At 36.1% G+C, this 18,090-nt stretch overlaps 1 protein-coding gene across 2 annotated transcripts in view; it reads left to right on the plus strand.

Moving 5' to 3' along the window:
- VIRMA (vir like m6A methyltransferase associated) overlaps positions 1–13,755 on the plus strand; it is a 58,785-nt gene extending 45,030 nt beyond the window's left edge. For both annotated transcript variants that reach the window (XM_080802597.1, XM_080802598.1), the window contains 7 exons: positions 6,278–6,430; positions 6,900–7,060; positions 7,611–7,707; positions 9,763–9,929; positions 10,398–10,729; positions 12,367–12,510; positions 13,408–13,755. In XM_080802597.1, coding sequence (XP_080658723.1) covers positions 6,278–6,430; positions 6,900–7,060; positions 7,611–7,707; positions 9,763–9,929; positions 10,398–10,729; positions 12,367–12,510; positions 13,408–13,562 — 1,209 coding nt within the window. In that variant the 3' untranslated portion in view covers positions 13,563–13,755. The remainder of the gene's footprint in view (positions 1–6,277; positions 6,431–6,899; positions 7,061–7,610; positions 7,708–9,762; positions 9,930–10,397; positions 10,730–12,366; positions 12,511–13,407) is intronic.
- Positions 13,756–18,090: the final 4,335 nt, after the last annotated feature.

Genomic DNA, 18,090 nt, shown 5'->3' on the forward strand with positions numbered 1-18,090 from the left:
CCCTTGAAGATACCATATAGTTGGGTTGTGTTTGTTTTACATTCTGCCAATATCTTTTGATTGTTATAATCAATTTATTCATGTCTAATTACTGATAGGATTTAATGTCTGTGTTTTGTTATTTACTTCCTATATAACCTTTTTTCCTCTTTTTTTTTAAAAAATTTTTTATTATTATTTATTTGACAGAGATCACAAGTAGGCAGAGAGGCAGACAGAGAGAGAGGGAAGCAGGCTCCCCGCTGAGCAGAGAGCCCGATGTGGGACTCGATCCCAGGACCCTGAGATCATGACCTGAGCCGAAGGCAGCGGCTTAACCCACTGAGCCACCCAGGCGCCCCCCTTTTTTCCTCTTTATTGTATCATATGTTAAATAGATATTTACTACTTTGCCATTTTAACTTTTTTTTTTTAAGATGTATTTATTTGTCAGAGAGAGTGTGTGCACACACAAGTGAGGGGAGTGGCAGGCAGAGGTAGAAGCGGGTTTGAGCCCAATGTGGGACTTAATCCCAGGACCCTGGGATCATGTCCTGAGCCGAAAGCAGACACTTAACCAACTAAGCCACCTGGGCATCCCCATTTTAATTTTTTTTGTTATTTCTTTTGCTTTTTTTTTTTTTTTAAGTTATTTTCTTAGTGGTTTTCCTGAGTATTACATTTAACACCTTAATTGAATATAGTCTACTTCACATTAATATAACATAATTTAGTAGTATATAAAAAATGCTACAGTATAGCTTTATTCCCTTCCTTTGTGCTATAATCATGCAAATTACATTTTTATACATTATGAACCTCTCAACACAGTTTTAGCATCATTGCTTTACTTTGTTGTCTTTCAGTTTAGATAGGAGAAGAGAAGAGTTACAAATAAAAATGTGTTAGTATCGGGCACCTGGATGGCTCAGTGGGTTAAGCATCTGACTTCGGCTCAGGTCATGATCTCGGGGTGCTGGGATCAAGTCCCGCATCAGGCTCTCTGCTCAGCAGGGAGCCTGCTTCCCCCTGCCCGCCTACTTGTGCTCGCTCGCGCTCTCTCTCTCTCTCTGTCAAATAAATAAATAAATCTTCAAAAAATATATATGATAGTATTGCCTTTTACCTACATATACTTAACTGACATTCTTTATTTTTTCATGTGGATTTAAGTTGCTGTCTAATGTCCCTTCATGTCATTTGTTTGAAGAACTCCCTTAAGTATTTTTTGTGGAGTAAGTTTGCTAGTGGTGAATTCTCTCTTTTAAAAAAAAAAAAAATCTAGGAATGTCTTATTTCTCCCTCTTTTTTTGAAGGATAGTTTTGTCAGTTATAGAACTCTTGGTTGATAGCGTTTTTCTTTCTGCATTTCGAATATGTCTTCCTTCTAAATTCTGGCTTCCATTGGTTTCTTTCTTTCTTTTTTTTTTTTTTAAGATTTTATTTACTTATTTGGCAGAGAGAGAGATCACAAGTAGGCAGAGAGGCAGGCAGAGAGAGATGGAGAAGCAGGCTCCCTGCTGAGCAGAGAGCCCGATGCAGGGCTTGATCCCAGGACCCTGAGATCATGACCTGAGCTGAAGGCAGAGGCTTAACTCACTGAGGCACCCAGGTGCCCCTCCATTGGTTTCTGATGACAAATCAGTTAATCTTACTGAGGATCCCTTTTATTAGCTGAGTCACTTCTCTTTTGCTGCTTTCAAGATTCTCTGTCTTTGGGGCGCCTTGGTGGCTCAGGGGGTTAAAGCCTCTGCTTTCGGCTCAGGTCATGGTCTCAGGGTCCTGGGATTGAGTCCTGCATTGGGCTGTCTGCTCAGCGGGGAGCCTGCTTTCCCCTCTCTCTCTGCCTGCCTTTCTACCTAATTGTGATCTCTGTCCATCAAATAAATAAAATCTTAAAAAAAAAAATTCTCTGTCTGGTTCTTAATAGTTTAATCATGATGTGTCTGAGTATAAATTTCTTTGAGTTTATTCTCAGAGTTTGTTGATCCTTTTGGAAGTATAGGTTAATGTTTTTCATTAAATTTGGGGTGTTTTCAGCTATTAATTCTTCATATATTCTTTGTGACTCTTTCTCTGGATTCTTATTATATGTATGATGATGCTCTTGATGGTACCCGGCAGCTCTCTGACGTTTTTGCTTGTGGTTCTTCATTTTTTTCTGTCCGTTCCTTAAAGTGGATCATCTCAGCTGACCTATCTTTAATGTTGAGCCCCTCTACTCAGTTTTTTATTTCAGTTACTGTACTTTTCCACTCTAGAATTTATATATAGGTTTTTAAAAATTAATTCTTACACCTTTATTGATATTTTCTTGCAGAGTATTGCATCAGCCTTCTTTCCAGTTTCCTTCCAAACATTTACTTCTCTCATATTTTCTTAAGAGTTCTGTGTGAGTTCATATCTTTGTAAATCAGACCTCAGATCATGTCCCTCCATCTTACAATAACTTTTGGTATCTTAAATAAATTCCAAACTTTTTAGCATGGCATTCAAGACTATTTACTGTATGGCCAAAAAGCTACCTTTGCAAAAAAAAAAAAAAAGAAAAAAAAGCTACCTTTGCTACAACATCTTCCTTAGAAGACATTTTATACTATGCCATCATCCTTAAATCTCATACATATACACATCTTTCCTTGTGATGCTTTTCTTAGCTTATGGTCTCTCTTGATAAAACTAATCTGTTCATAATGCTTGTTTAATTCATCCCTCTTTGTGAAGCCTTTGAGATCACTTTCTTTCTGTACACTTTAAAACATGTTATATTTCTTTTTCATAGATCATTTACAGACCTTTTTACCATTTCCCACCCCTCTTTCTGAATAGGTCAGAAAACATGTCTTTCCATCTTTTTCCCAGAGTATTGATACAATGTCCTGTATGATTTAATACAAGCCTTATATTTAATATTTATTTATAATTATACTATATAAATATATTTATAATTAACATTATACTTAATATATAAGCAGTATATTTAATATGAAGCATGTGTTTAATACAAATAGCTAGCTGTGTTTGACAAATGAATAGAATTTGATTTGAAACTGTATCACAAATTTGATAGAATTTTCGTTTTCATTTTCCTGAAATAATTTTATAGAGTATGGTTTTAAAAAATCTTCTTAAAAATTCTTCATTACTATTTCTAATAGTATTGTGTATACAGAATACTTCAAATTGTGCTAAATTCGACCCTAGATTTTGTGAGATGGCTTTTAGTATAAAGTAAGTGGATTAAAGTATAAAATGCATTTTATTTTGTTCAAAACTATTTCTGCTCATAATAGTGAAAAAGAGATAGTATGGAGAGGTGAAAATTTTGCATTGTTCCGAATATTTTAATTCATTGTTTTTTAGCCCTTTTTTTTTTTTTAAATTTTTTAGAGCGGTTTAGGTTTACAGCAAAATTGAGTGGAAGGTACAGAAAGTTTCCATATACTCTTTGTTCCCCTATCTCCCTCAGGTACAGACTCCTCAACTATTGCACAGTCTTTCCTACTATCTCCTATTATCCCCTAATGTCCCTTACTATCAACCTACCAACCTACTGCATTACAGTGGTACACTGATGGACTTACATTACACATTATCACAGTCCATACCAATATCCTCATTGACACATTATCATAATCCATATCAAAGTCCATAGTTTATATTAGGATTCACTTGGTATTGAACATTCTGTGGTTTTTGACAAATGTATAATGATGTATATCCACCATTGTAGTGTCCTGCAGAATAATTATACTGCCTTCAATTTTCTGTGCTCCTCTTATTCATCTTTTCTCTCTTAACCCTTGACAACTGCAGATCTTTTTACTCTCTCCATAGTTTTGCCTTTTCTAGAATGTTATGTAATTGGAATCATACAGTATATAGCAAGTCTTCCATATTTTTCATGGCTTAATAGCTCTTTTCTTTTTAGCGCTGAGTAATATTCCATTGTGTGGCTATCTTATATTTTATTTATCCATTCACCTAGTGAAGGGCATTCTGGTGGTTTCCAAGTTTTGGTGGTTGTGAATAAAACTGCTGTAAACATCTGTGTGTGCGTTTTTGGGTGGACATAAGTTCTCCTCCTTTCTTTTAACAGATTATTTTAGCCCATTTTCTCTGACCTTTAAAAATAATGACCATTGTAATATTTTCTTACTCAGCTACAGTAAACTCTCTCTTAGTGAAAGTGATATGACTAACAGTGAGGAAAGAAGCAGATGCTTTGATAATTTGTAATCTGTTTAATATACTTATTTCCATAAAATATATTTAGTCTGTTAATTTGTCCATTTTATCAGCATTTATGAGATAGTTCCTTTAAAGAGAACCCTGTATAGTCTGTTTCTGTTAATGTACTCTGATTATTTTTAACTCCTTTACCTTAATTTTTAAAAAATAAAACAGGCTAGACCATTGTCAACCTACCCTTTACCCTTACCTCCAAACAAAGCAAATCAAACTCTTACAGATAACATTTTATTGAATTTCTCATTAAAACTGTATACTCTCTTCCTTAACACAAGAGTAAGTGACTAGTGTTTTATGAAAGGTACAGGTGTGCTTCTGGCATATAGTCAGTTTGAGTGAGAATCTATTAAAAAGAATTTGTTTTTAAGATTTTATTTACTGGGGCGCCTGGATGGCTCAGTGGGTTAAAGCCTCTGCCTTCGGCTCAGGTCATGATCCCAGGGTCCTGGGATCGAGCCCTGCGTCGGGCTCTCTGCTCGGCGGGAAGCCTGCTTCCTCCTCTCTCTCTCTGCCTGCCTCTCTGCCTACTTGTAATCTCTGTCTGTCAAATAAATAAATAAATAAAATCTTTTTTTAAAAAAAAGATTTTATTTACTTATTTGTCAGAGAGAGAGAGAGAGCGAGCGAGCAAGCAAGCGCACAAGCAGGGGGAGCAGCAGGGAGAGGGAGAAGCGGGCTCCCTGCTGACGCTGAGCAAGGAGCCTGATGCGGTACTCGATCCCAGGACCCTGGGATCATGACCTGAGCCAAAGGCAGATGCTTAACTGACTGAGCCACCCAGGCATCCCAAGAATAATTTTCATTTGGGGTGCCTGGGTGGCTCAGTTGGTTAAGTATCTGCCTTCGGCTCAGGTCATGATCCCAGGGTTCTGGGATTGAGCTTCTCCTTGGGTTCCCTGCTCAGTGGGGAGCCTGCTTCTACATCTTCCTCTGCCTCTCCCCCTGGCTTGTGTTCTCTCTCTGTCTCTCGAATCTATAAATAAAATCCTTTAAAAAAAAAAGTAATTTTGATTGAAATGTGTTCAGTTATAAGGCAAATATTAGAAACTCCAAAGAAAGTTTTTATTGTTAATGCCTATTTAAAAGTACTAAATCCTGCATCTAGATATGTGTATATAGTCTCCTCTAAAAGACATATTCATTTTGAGCCATTTAATACGGGGCGCTTGGCTGGCTCAGCTGGAAGTGCATGCAACGCTTGATCTTGGGGTCATGAGTTGAAGCTGTACGTGTAGAACTTACTAAAAAATAAACTTAAAAAATTAAAAAAATAAAATGGGCAGTGGATGGGCAATATATTCAATAATGTTGTATTAACTTTGTATGGTGACAGATGGTAACTAAACTTATTGTAGTAATTAGTTCTCAATGTATACAAATATTGATTCACTGTTGTATACTGAAACTAATATAATACTGTGTGTTAATTAGACCTAAATAAAAATAATAAAATAAGATTGTGTTGTAAAGATTTGGAACTACTTAAGTGTTCTAGCATATGTGACAATGTGGATAGATTAATTTTCATGAACCAAGACTTGGTTTGCTGGATGAATTTTCTAATATTAAATTATTGTCATGCCAAAACTCATTATATTGTTTACTTTTTAAAGCAAGAAATATTAACTTTTTTCATGACAGCGTATAGCCTTAAATATGGTAGTTACTGTTTTCTTTAGTTGTTTGCCTTAACTCCAGAAAGATAAATTTAGGTTCCATCAGTTCTTGATTATAGTAGGCATTATATTGAGTATCAGTCAGTATATTACATGTCCTGCAAGTGCCATTATATTTGCATTGGATGTTTTTGTTGAGAAATCTGCTGCTGGTAAATTGAGTATGTGTGTTTACCTTTTTATTTTTTGAGTCTTACTCGGACGTATTTCAGCCTTGAGCTGACTTTCTTAAAACTAGCCATTTGTACTAATGTAAAAACCAAAATATTGAGGGGAAGATTGCAGCAAATGGCTTAAATATCTGAATAAGTTTGGAAGCATCTTTGCAAATTTCTCTGCTCTCAAATTTAACTTGTGTGTGACATTTACAGGGATGTTGTGGAGATGATAGTGGTCTCATGGAAGTAGAGGGAGCTCATCCATCACGGACAATGAGTATTAATGCTGCAGAGTTAAAACAGCTTCTACAAAGCAAAGAAGAAAGTCCAGAAAATTTGTTCCTTGAACTAGAGAAGCTTGTTTTGGTAAAAAAAAAAAAAAGAAGAAAAAAATAGAAACAAGATAAAAACAGTTCATTCCCAAGATAAATTTTTCGTCTCTTTTTGACTAGTACAAGTTTTTCATAGTGGCCTTTTTAAATAGTGAACCCTCAGTTGGTACTTAAAAAGTTTGAAATACTCTTTGAATTAATAATTGGGGTGAAATTCTCCATACTAATATGAATCTTAAGGAAGAGGACAATAGTTTTTGAATTATCTATTGTTTGAATGCAGGGTGCCCCCTGCTACTCTTCTTCAGAAATAAAAAGACAAGTGTTTTTCATGTTTGTTTTATTTGCACATGTTTAATATTAAGTTGATAAGTTTTTGATGGTGTTCTAAATTTCTTAGTAATCAAAAAATATAACATTTTCTACTAACGAATCAGTAGATTATGGGCATAAATGTTCAAGTTTTACCTGCATCATCTTATTCTGGCTTTGTCTGTATCTAGGAACATTCAAAAGATGATGACAATCTAGATTCTTTGTTGGACAATGTAGTTGGACTTAAGCAGATGCTGGAATCATCTGGCGATCCTTTACCCCTTGGTGACCAGGATGTAGAACCAGTACTTTCGGCTCCAGAATCTCTCCAGAATCTGTTTAACAATAGGTAAAATAAACAATGTTTTCTGGTTAAGTAGATAATGTCTATTTAGTGACTGGGGTCTAAAGAGGGCCAGCAAACTGTTTTTTCTGTAAAGGACCAGATCGTAAAAATTCTAGGCTTTGTAGGTGACATTTGGCCTCTGTTGCATATTCTTCTGTAGCATCTTGTTTGTTTCTTATGGTTTTTTTAAAAACTTAAAAACTTTAAAAAATAGAGCGTTTCTAGCTTATCGGCCGTATACAAGCAGGTTTGCAGAATGGGGGCCATAGTTTACTGATCCCTGTTCGAGAGGTTATATGCCTCTTGATCTTGGGAGCACTGTACTTCTGAAGCATAATGACTATTCAGTTTGATGGAATTATTTAGAAAAATTAAATACGGTTTTTGTACATGTTTGTACAATATAATAAACTTGGTTTTTAAGTACTTATTTTACTAAATGGTTTTGAGAGTACCATTTTTAATTGTACCTTCCACAAATTTTGCTTAGAAGGTAAGCTAAAATATTTGATTTTGGAATTCTGTGTTTTACCAAATACCTCTCTTGTTCTAGGACTGCATATGTGCTAGCTGATGTCATGGATGATCAGTTGAAATCCATGTGGTTCACTCCATTTCAGGCTGAAGAGATTGATACAGATTTGGATTTGGTATAAGTAATTTTATTACTAAATATTAGAAAAAAGTTATTGTTGATTTTTTTCATTTTTTGTGTGTATTGTTAGCACTAAAACAAGTTAGATAGTGTATGGCTGTTAAAAGCCCATGTGAGGACAAGTACTGCATTATTTTTGTATCAATTATCCACTAATGGTATCCAGAACACTCAGTTCTTTCTAGTTAGTGATTGTATATTTAAGAATGAGATTTTTTTAATGCAAAAAGTTATGTTTTTGCTAAAGTACCCTGAAGCATTTTTCTTGTATTTTTAGGGTATAAAATAGAGAAAAGTATCCCACAGAATTACAGTTCATTCCTGTTTTGGGGTTTAAGGAGAGGAGTAGTATTTTGGCAGTTGGTTCTTAATTTGGGGGAAATGGAAAGAATTTGCTTGTTAAAATAATATAGGTACAAATGGGAATTCATATTCTTGAACATAATGCTGTGAACAGGTAAGAATATAAATAAACATTTAAAATTTAAAGCACTCTGATTTATGCTTCTCAGAGCTGTATCAGGGAGGATGATTTGTTATATATTACTGTACCATGTATTTTTTTTTCTTGATCAAAAAAATATATATATATTTGGGTATTCTCTGGTCCAAAGAGTATTAGTATTTATCGTGTCTCATTGCATATGAGACTAAAAGACTTGTTTACTTTACGTTTAAGGTATGTTTAATATATTGAAGGCTCCTTTCCCTTTTTAAAAAATATTGCATAAAATTTTATTTAAATTGCATTAAAGAATTAATTTCTCTTGGGGTGCCCGTATAGCTTAGTCAGTAGAACCTAATGACTCTTTTTTTTTTCTTTTTTTAAAAATTTTATTTATTTTTTTGAGAGAGGGTGAACAAGAGAAACAAGCAGGGGGAGTGGCACAGGGAGAAGCAGAGTCCCCACTGAGCAGGGAAGCCTGACACAGGGCTCGATCCCAGGACTCTGAGATCATAATCTGAGCTAAAATCAAGAGTCAGACTCTTAACCAACTGAGCCACCCAGGCACCTCCAGCATGTGGCTCTTGATCTTGGGGTCATGAGTTCATACCCCATGTTGGGTGTAGAGCTTACTTAAAAATTTAAAAACAAAACTTAATTTCTCTTTTAGTGTAAATTGTTCAGTGATTTTTTTAGAACTGCTCTGTCCAATAGAACTTTATGCAGTAACAGAAATATTCAGTAACCTGCGCTGTCCAGTACAGTAGCCATTAATCTTAAGTGACTGTTGAGTAATGAAATGTTGCTGATATAACTAAGAAATCGAATTTTATTTTTGATTTAATTTTAGTTAATTTAAATTTAAATAGGCACATGTGGTTAGTGGCTACCATATTTAGTATCACAGATCTAAAATATTTGTGTTAGAAGTTGTTGTTTCATAACTTTTATGTCAAAACACAACTATCTTGCAATGAAGATTGTAACTTTACATGGTTTGGAAAATTTGTTGTCTTGGGTTTGCTAAATTTAAATAAAACTTACATAAACATAATTTTTATTTCTCTGGAAGTAAACTTAGGTTAGACCCTCACTTAATGCAGGGAACTTTGAGAACTGTGGCACAGAATCCTTTTATTACAGATATTGTGACTATACGAGACTTACAAAGTATGTTATTTTCAGATTGTTTTGGAAGAGTTTTGGAGATGCCACTTTGTTAATTTATATAGATAAATCCTGAGTTCCTGTCAGACAACAGACAGCCCTTCTTTGGGGAGAAATGCCACCCCACCCCACCCCAAAATGCATCTGAATTCCTAAGATTTTTTTCTTTAACTACCAGTGATGTTGCTTTTTGAAAAGATGAAGGAAAGGAATGCCTGACTGGCTTAGTTGGCGGAGCATGCATGTGGGATGTAAAGATTACTTAAAAATAAAATCTTAAAAAAAAAAGAAACGGTGAAGGAAAGGAGCAGACCTATAATTTATTTATTATGAGAGTTAAATATGATCTATAGGAAATATGAATTTCTATAATAGAATGTTACATTAATAATTAATTAAAGATGTATTTCTCATTTTGTTTAATTTTTATGACTGCAGGTGAAGGTTGATTTAATTGAGCTCTCTGAAAAATGCTGTAGTGACTTTGACTTGCATTCAGAATTAGAGCGCTCATTCTTGTCAGAACCATCATCTCCAGGAAGAACTAAGACCACTAAAGGATTCAAACTTGGGAAGCACAAGCATGAGACCTTTATAACTTCAAGGTAAAATTTATTATACTAAAGATCTTGATTGTGGTCATGGAAGCTTATTTATTGTTATGTACTTTAAGATGGCCACATAACTATAGAGAAAAAAGGAAGGTGATGTAATACATGAGTCATGAATATTGTTTGGAATTCTTTTTTTAATGTTTTTTTAAAGATAATACTTTGACCAGGATATACCCAGTACATTTGTCACCTTGTTCTACCTTATGAGACTTTGGAAGGTTTGAACAAGTCGTGAGCTGTATTATTTTAAATAATGGTTAATAGCTATAGAATGTGAGTACCATTCTTAGCTAGTTTTGTTGTGTATCCCTGGAGAGTAAGAGATATTTGCAACATTAACACAACTGAATGAAGGAATAATTGAAATGGAGTTTTCAGTATTGCAAACTTTAACTTATATATTCACTGGAAATATGAAAAAAAAGAAAAAGTTTTCATGGAGTGTTTTTGTTTTAATAGTGGGAAATCTGAATACATTGAACCTGCCAAACGAGCCCATGTTGTGCCGCCACCAAGAGGAAGGGGCAGGGGAGGATTTGGACAGGGTATACGACCCCATGATATTTTTCGTCAGAGAAAACAGAACACAAGCAGACCACCATCTATGCATGTGGATGACTTTGTTGCGGCTGAGAGTAAAGAAGTGGTCCCTCAAGATGGAATACCCCCACCCAAACGGCCACTCAAAGTATCACAGAAGATTTCTTCTCGTGGTGGATTTTCAGGCAATCGAGGAGGACGGGGTGCTTTTCACAGTCAGAATAGGTTCTTCACACCACCTGCTTCAAAAGGTGACTTTTTAGCATCTCTTTTCTAATGGGTTAGAGTATTGGCATATTAGAGCATTAAATAGAAGTGATTTAGATGTAAATGATTCCGATGAAGTATTTTTCAATTACTAAAATTAAGCTACTACCTCATACCAGTGGTTAACTATTTGCAGAGTACTTTATTGGATAGAACAAATCTTTAAGTTAATGTTTAATTAATTGCCTGTTTAGTGATAAGTTTATTTATTTATTTTTTTAAAAGATTTTATTTATTGGACAGAGATCACAAGTAGGCCAAGAGGCAGGCAGAGAGAGAGGGGAAGGGAAGCAGGCTCCCCGAGAAGCAGAGAGCCCGATGCGGGGCTCGATCCCAGGACCCTGAGATCATGACCTGAGCCGAAGGCAGAGGTTTTAACCCACTGAGCCACCCAGGCGCCCCTTAGTGATAAGTTTAAAAGAAGTCACTTGGCTAATTATGTTCCCTTTCACATTGGGAATTGTATTTATCCTTTTTGAGAAGTATCTACACATTCTGAATAGTATCTGTAAGTTCCACTTACCAACAATTTCTTTAGGATTTTTTTTTTTAAGAGTTTCTTTACTCACTTGAGGGAGAGAGAGAGAGAGAGCAGGAGCACAAGCAGTGGGGAAAGGGAGAAGCAGGCTCCCTGCTGATCAGGGGGCCCAACGTGGGCTTGATCCCAGGATCCTGGGATTATGACCTGAGCTGAAGGCAGCCGCTTAACCAACTGAGCCACTCAGGCACCGCTCTTAGGATTCTTTTGTATAGTTCACCATTGAGTCTCTTATCTACTTGCTTCTTGATGTTATATTTAATCCTTTTTTTCCCCTCAATTTTATTTTTAAGTACTCTCTACACCCAGCATGGGGTTCAAACCTACTACTTCAAGATCAAGAGTTGCACACTTTACTAACTGAGCCAGCCAGGCACCCTCATTTAATCTCTTTTAAAGTGCTTCAAGATTTTATCTGTTACTGAATTCTGTTTCCAGTGTTGTACACCTATGTCATACTTACTTCAAAGTGCCATCCTCCATATGGGACCTAGGGAGACCACTGCACAGCAGAGCTTTAAACACAAATCTTACCTCTTTTTAAAGCTACAGTTACGGAATTTAACAAAAAAACCCACAAAGCTTGTTTTATTGATTGTTAAAGGTGGCTGCTTTTAGTTATTGCATGATGTTTTCTGCTTATGTGATTTATTAAACATATTTTTAAGGTTTTATTTATTTATTTGACAGAGAGAGACACAGTGAGAAAGGGAACACAAGCAGGGGTGGTGGGAGAGGGAGAGGCAGGCTTCCCGCTGAGCAGGGAGCCAGACACATGGCTAGATCCCAGGACCGTGGGATCATGACCTGAGCCAAAGGCAGATGATTAACAACTGAGTCACTCAGGTGCCCCTGTTAAACATTATTCTTGTTTAAAAATGCTTCAAACTTTTAGAAACAATCTGAGTATACTTGTAGAAGTTATACTTTAAATTATACATGGGACTCCATCCCAGCACCCCAGGATCATGACCTGAACCAAAGGCACATGCTTAACCAGCTGAGTCACCCAGGTGCCCCAAGTGTTGAATTTTTTGTAATACAACTGAAGTAGTAGATCTTGATTGTGTTATCTGTGTTTAGGAAACTACAGTCGTCGGGAGGGAACAAGAGGCTCCAGTTGGAGTGCTCAGAATACTCCTCGAGGAACTTACAATGAAAGTCGAGGTGGCCAGAGCAACTTTAACAGGGGCCCTCTTCCACCATTACGGCCACTTAGTTCTACAGGTATACATCCTTCCTAGTTGATATTGCTGAGAGAGAGAGGTGAATCCTTCTTTTCAAATTGTTGGATGTCATATACTCTCATTCTGGGAGAAAATATTTTCGAATATAGACTTATTATTCTAAAGGGAATTTAATTTTGTATCTGCAAATGAATGCCCAATGTGTATTTCCTGTAGGAATAATCAACATTGGATTCTGAACTACATATAATCTGAGCTGTTTCATAGTTATGTGCTCTGTTCTTTGTAATCTAAATGATTTTATTTATTTATTTATTTATTTGAGAGAGCGCATGAGCAGGAGGGGCGGAGGGAAAGGGAGAGAGAATCTCAAGCTGACTCTGTACTGAAGCCGGAGCCCAACACAGGGCTCGATCTCAAAACTGTGAGATCATGACCTGAGCTGAAATTAAGAGTTGAACACTTAACTAACTGAACCATCCAGGCATCCCACGCTCTGTTTTTATATTTCAATAGTGAAAGCCAATCCTTAAGGTACTTTTTTGACCAATGTATTTTAATAATAGAGATACCTTCATATATATATTCTGTTTTTATTTACAATATTGTCTTGTGTGTGTAAGCATATAACCTGTTTTTCCCAAAACAGTACTATATCAAGTCCGGAACTCTTCTGATCAGAAGTAGCTTTTGGCTCCAAAGCACTTTCTTTTTAATAACAGCTTTATTTGAGATACAATTCTCACATATCATACAATTTACCTATTTAAAGTGGACAATTCAGCAATCTTCACCACATTCACAGAACCAGCACACGGATTTTCAAGGGGCAGCGAGTAATTTCTGTCTTAATTTGAGTTCAGTTTTATAGATTACTATTTCTGTAGTGGGAAAGGAAAAGATGTTATGACTAAAAATTATATTCTTTCTTTTATAGGCTACCGCCCAAGTCCTCGTGACCGTGCTTCCAGAGGTCGTGGGGGTCTTGGACCTTCCTGGGCAAGTGCAAATAGCGGCAGTGGAGGCTCAAGAGGAAAGTTTGTTAGTGGAGGCAGTGGTAGAGGTCGTCATGTACGATCCTTTACACGATAAAATTTCTTTTGAGAACATCCTGAGTATATATGAACATTTCATGAGGACGATAAAAGTAAAATAAGACATTAAAGGACCAACTTAGACTTAGCAGTTATCTGGAGACATCTGAGAGAATATTTTTATCTGAAGAAAGCAGATTTTGTTTGATACCTAACACAAGATTTCAATAAAAACGCAAACTTTGTATGTATGTTTGTATATATTTTTTTCCCTTTCATATATAACTGTTTACAGAATTTCTTGGGTAGAAAATGAACAATGAAGTGACTTTGGTTTTAGTGTATTTTTGCCTATGCCACACATGCCCCCGATAATTTTCTCAGCTCGTGGTGCCCTTTAGTGTTTCAGTAACTTTTTCACAGCACACCTAAGCCAAGTTTATTAACAGTTGGGGTCAAACAACTTAATAGCAATTTCTTTCATAACCATGAGTAACTGTGAACACTGCCAACTTCTCAAACCTTGGAATAAGCTTGGACACCATCAGTATCATATTCTCTTCCACTATGCTCTTCGCATAGTACTTTTTATCACAACTATTAAAAACCTGGTCTTGCAAAGATATACTGTCATGGAAAAATATTGAAAATATAAAGTATCTTGAGCTAGTAGTTTGTGTTATGTCTAACAGATATGTTTCTCTTAAAAACTTAAAATATCGTGTGCCATCTATATTAATTTACTAGGGTGCCCTGGTGTACAGTTTTAGAAGTCTTTTGGGTGTACCGAAAGAAGCACGACACTCTTCTTGACATTTGAAAGAAATATGTATGTGGGGGGGGGAAGGAAAGAAAGATGTATGTTCTTTGTGTTTCAGCTTTATACCTACTTATGCTATTTTATTATGCTATTTTATAAAGCCTAAGTGAGACATAGTATAATAATGGTCTTTTGAGAATCAGAAACATCTAATAAAATCTAGACTTAATGTACAGAAATGAAGTTTATAACTTTGAGAAAATAGCCATATTTTCCCCAAGAGCTATCTTAACACACTTAGCCTATATAAGTGGCAAAAAATAGAGTTCTGAAACAACAAAGGAGTGTATGAATCTCATGCCATCCCTTTATCACTGTTTGCCAAACTATTTGTGAGAGTATAAAGTATGTTTGTTTGGAAAATAAAAGCTCAGAAAGAAAAGGAAAGCTCAGCTCTAAAGATTTAAGCGAAAGGTAATGGAAATCTTTTCATAACTAATGGCCTCAAAAAAATCCAAGATAACCTAAAACTCTTTCAATCCTGAAACCTAATGAGTTCATTCTCTCTGAAGATGCATTTTCCACATTAGATAAAATTCAAAGTTCGTTCCTAATGTCTGACATAAATACATGGAAAAATAGTTGTTTTTAAAAGTAATTGCATTTTTTAAATAAAGTAACTGCATTGAATAATAACATGGATATATAAATATAGATGCATAATTAACTTGGTTTTTTTAGCTTTAAGTTGAATATAATCTCAGAGTTGTTTCTACTGATTTTTTGTTGTTGTTTTAAAATTTTATTTATTTTTTTGAGATGGAGAGAAAGTACAAGGTGGGGGGAGCAGCAGAGGGAGAGGGAGGAGCAGGCTCCCTGCTCAGCAGGAAGCCTGTTGCGGGACTTGATCCCAGAACCCTGGGCTCATGACCTGAGCCCAAGGCAGATGTTTAATGACTGAGCCAGCCAGGTGCCCTCTACTGTTTTTTTTTTTTTTTTTTTTTAATATTTATTTTTTTGAGAAAGAGCACATAAGCATGGGGAGGGGCAGAGGGAGAAGCAGATTTCCTGCAGAGCAGGAAGCCCGATGCAGGACGTGATCCCAGGATCCCAGGATCATGACCTGAGTCGAAGGCAGACACTTAATGACTGAGCCACCCAAGTGCCCTGTTTTATTCTTTGCCTTATGTTAATGTCTAATAATTCAGGCCAGCCAAAGTAATAATTTATTAACAAATGCAAATTAATACAGGCAAGTTTAAAATGTTCTGAGTAATTAAGGTTTTTTTGTTTTTTGTTTTTTCCAAAGATTTTATTTATCTGAGAGAGAGTATAAATGGGAGCCAGGGGTGAAGGGGGGGAACAGAAGGAGAGAGAGAAGCAGATTCCCCCCTGAGCAGGGAGCGCTATGCAGGGCTCCATACCAGGACCCCGAGATCATGACCCAAGCTGAGAATAGACGCTCAAACGACTGAGCTACCAAGGTGCCCCGTAATTAAGAGTCTTAGATAAACATATTGACTATCCCTTTCATGCATATATCACATAGTCTTTATAACAATCTAACAAAGGAGGTATACTATAATTTTATAGATGGAGAAAGCTGAGAGCTTGACTCAGAAGTGATAGAAACAATTTAAAACCAGGATGACTAGCTCCCAATTCTTTACCTCTTTTTTTTGTCTTGGAGAGGGATGAAGCTACTTTTTAAGTTGAATGAAATTAAAGATCAAAATTAGTTTATCATATAGAAATGGAATTCCAAAGGCTTAACACTCTGTTTCTTCATTTCAGAAGTGAGCCAGATAGGTAACTTGGGGATGTTTGCTGTCATACATATTTAGATCTATATGGAATACCACATACCTTCAAAAATAAATATTAGAAAATCAATTTAAATGTACTTTGGTAGAATGGATATATGTGTTATTTGCAAAACTACTTTGTTTTACATAGATACTTCAGGAAAAGTTTTGAGTGGTATTTAGAAATTAATGAAAATGGAGAATATCTTTGGGAATAAAACTTATTCTATTTAATATATAATACAAGAAGTTATTGAGTTAATGAATTAAATCATTGATAGAATGACTCGTATTTTTTAAAAATAAGTGTCTGCTTTTGACTCAGGTCATGATCCCAGGGTCCTGGGATCGAGGCTTGCTTTGGTCTTCTGTTCAGCAGGGAGTCTGCTTCTCCCTCTCCCTCTGCCCCTCCACCCAACTTGTGCGCGCTCTCTCTCTCTCTCTCTCAAATAAATAAATAAAAATCTTTAAAAAAGAATAAGAAAAAAGAGGGGTGCCTGGCCGGTTCAGTCAGTAGACCATATGGCTCTTGATCACGGGTTTGTGAGTTTGAGTCCCATGTTGCATTTGGAGATTGCTTAAAATATTTTTTTCACTATTTTTTAATTTTTATTTTAAAATTTCAATCCCAGCATAGTTACTATAGTTAAAATATTTTTTAAAGATTTTATTCATTTATTTGACAGAGATCACAAGTAGGCAGAGAGGCAGGCAGAGAGAGAGGGGAGGGGTAAGCAGGCTCCCTGCTGAGCAGAGAGCCCAATGCGGGGCACGATCCCAGGACCCTGGGATCATGACCTGAGCCGAGGCAGAGGCTTTAACCCACTGAGCCACCCAGGCGCTCCTGCTTAAAATATTTTTAAAAAATAAGAAAAAAGGGAAGGCACGTGATTGGCTTAGAAGAGCATGTGATTCTTGATCTTGGGGTCATGTGTTTGAGCCCCATGTGAGTGTAGAGATTACTAACAAAGAAAAAACAAAAAGAAATGCTCTGAAATATGGCTGTACTTCTTTAAAAATAGTATTTGTGGTAGTAATCCATATGTGAAAGGGTAAGTAGCAAGTCCCATTAGTTTAGTCTTACTGCTTTATATAAAAATAACAAAAACCTGGGATACCTGGGTGGCTCAGTCAGTTAAGCATCTGCCTTCGGCTTAGGTCATGATCCCAGGGCCCTGGGATCGAGTCCCACATTAGGGGACTGGTGTATTTTTGGCTCCAATTGTTTGGGGATCAAACCTACTACTCCAAGATCAAGAGTTGCATGCTTTACTAACTGAGACAGCCAGGCACCCCCATTTAGTGGCTCAGCTGGAAGCCTGCTTCTTCCTCTACCTCTGCCTGCCTGTGCTCTTTCTCTTTCTCTCTCTCTGACAAATAAATAAAATCTTAAAAACAAAAACAAAAACCTGCAGATTGAGAATGTAGGAATGAGGGTGTCTCCTGAGTATCTATTATGTTCCCTACACCCTAGGACAGCCTAGGGAATATAAGGATGAATAAGATCTATTTTCTGTCTTCCAGAAGATCACAGTCTAATGGAGGAAGCACACATATAAACAAAATTTTTTTTAAAGTAAAGTTAATAGGTGAGTTTATAAACATAGAACAACTCAGGAGTTTTTGAATAATCCAATCAGTGCATTTAAACCTGGAGTTTTTAAAGTAACTTTTTAAAATAGCTAAATAAAAAAAGAAAGACTTGACATTAGAATTGTATGTGAGGCTATAAATAACATCTTTGGAATTGTTTTTGTATAAAGACTAGTTAAGGTGAAAAAATGTGATTTTTATTTTTAAATTCATAGGATAGATTAGGAATTAACAAGATTTTATAAGGGTCCTGTACATTCATAAGCTAGAGAAAAGGATGCAAACTCAACTACTAGCAGTGGCTGGGATGTAACAGAAATGTGAGAGCCAGCTGAAGAACAGACAGTGAAAACTGGAAGAATTGTCAGTTGGCATTTTGGCTTCAGTACCATGGAGAAAATTGGGAGAGTTGAACCAGGTGGCCCTGG

The sequence above is a fragment of the Martes martes genome (assembly GCF_963455335.1).
Source record: "Martes martes genome assembly, chromosome: 4".
Lineage (NCBI taxonomy): Eukaryota > Metazoa > Chordata > Mammalia > Carnivora > Mustelidae > Martes > Martes martes.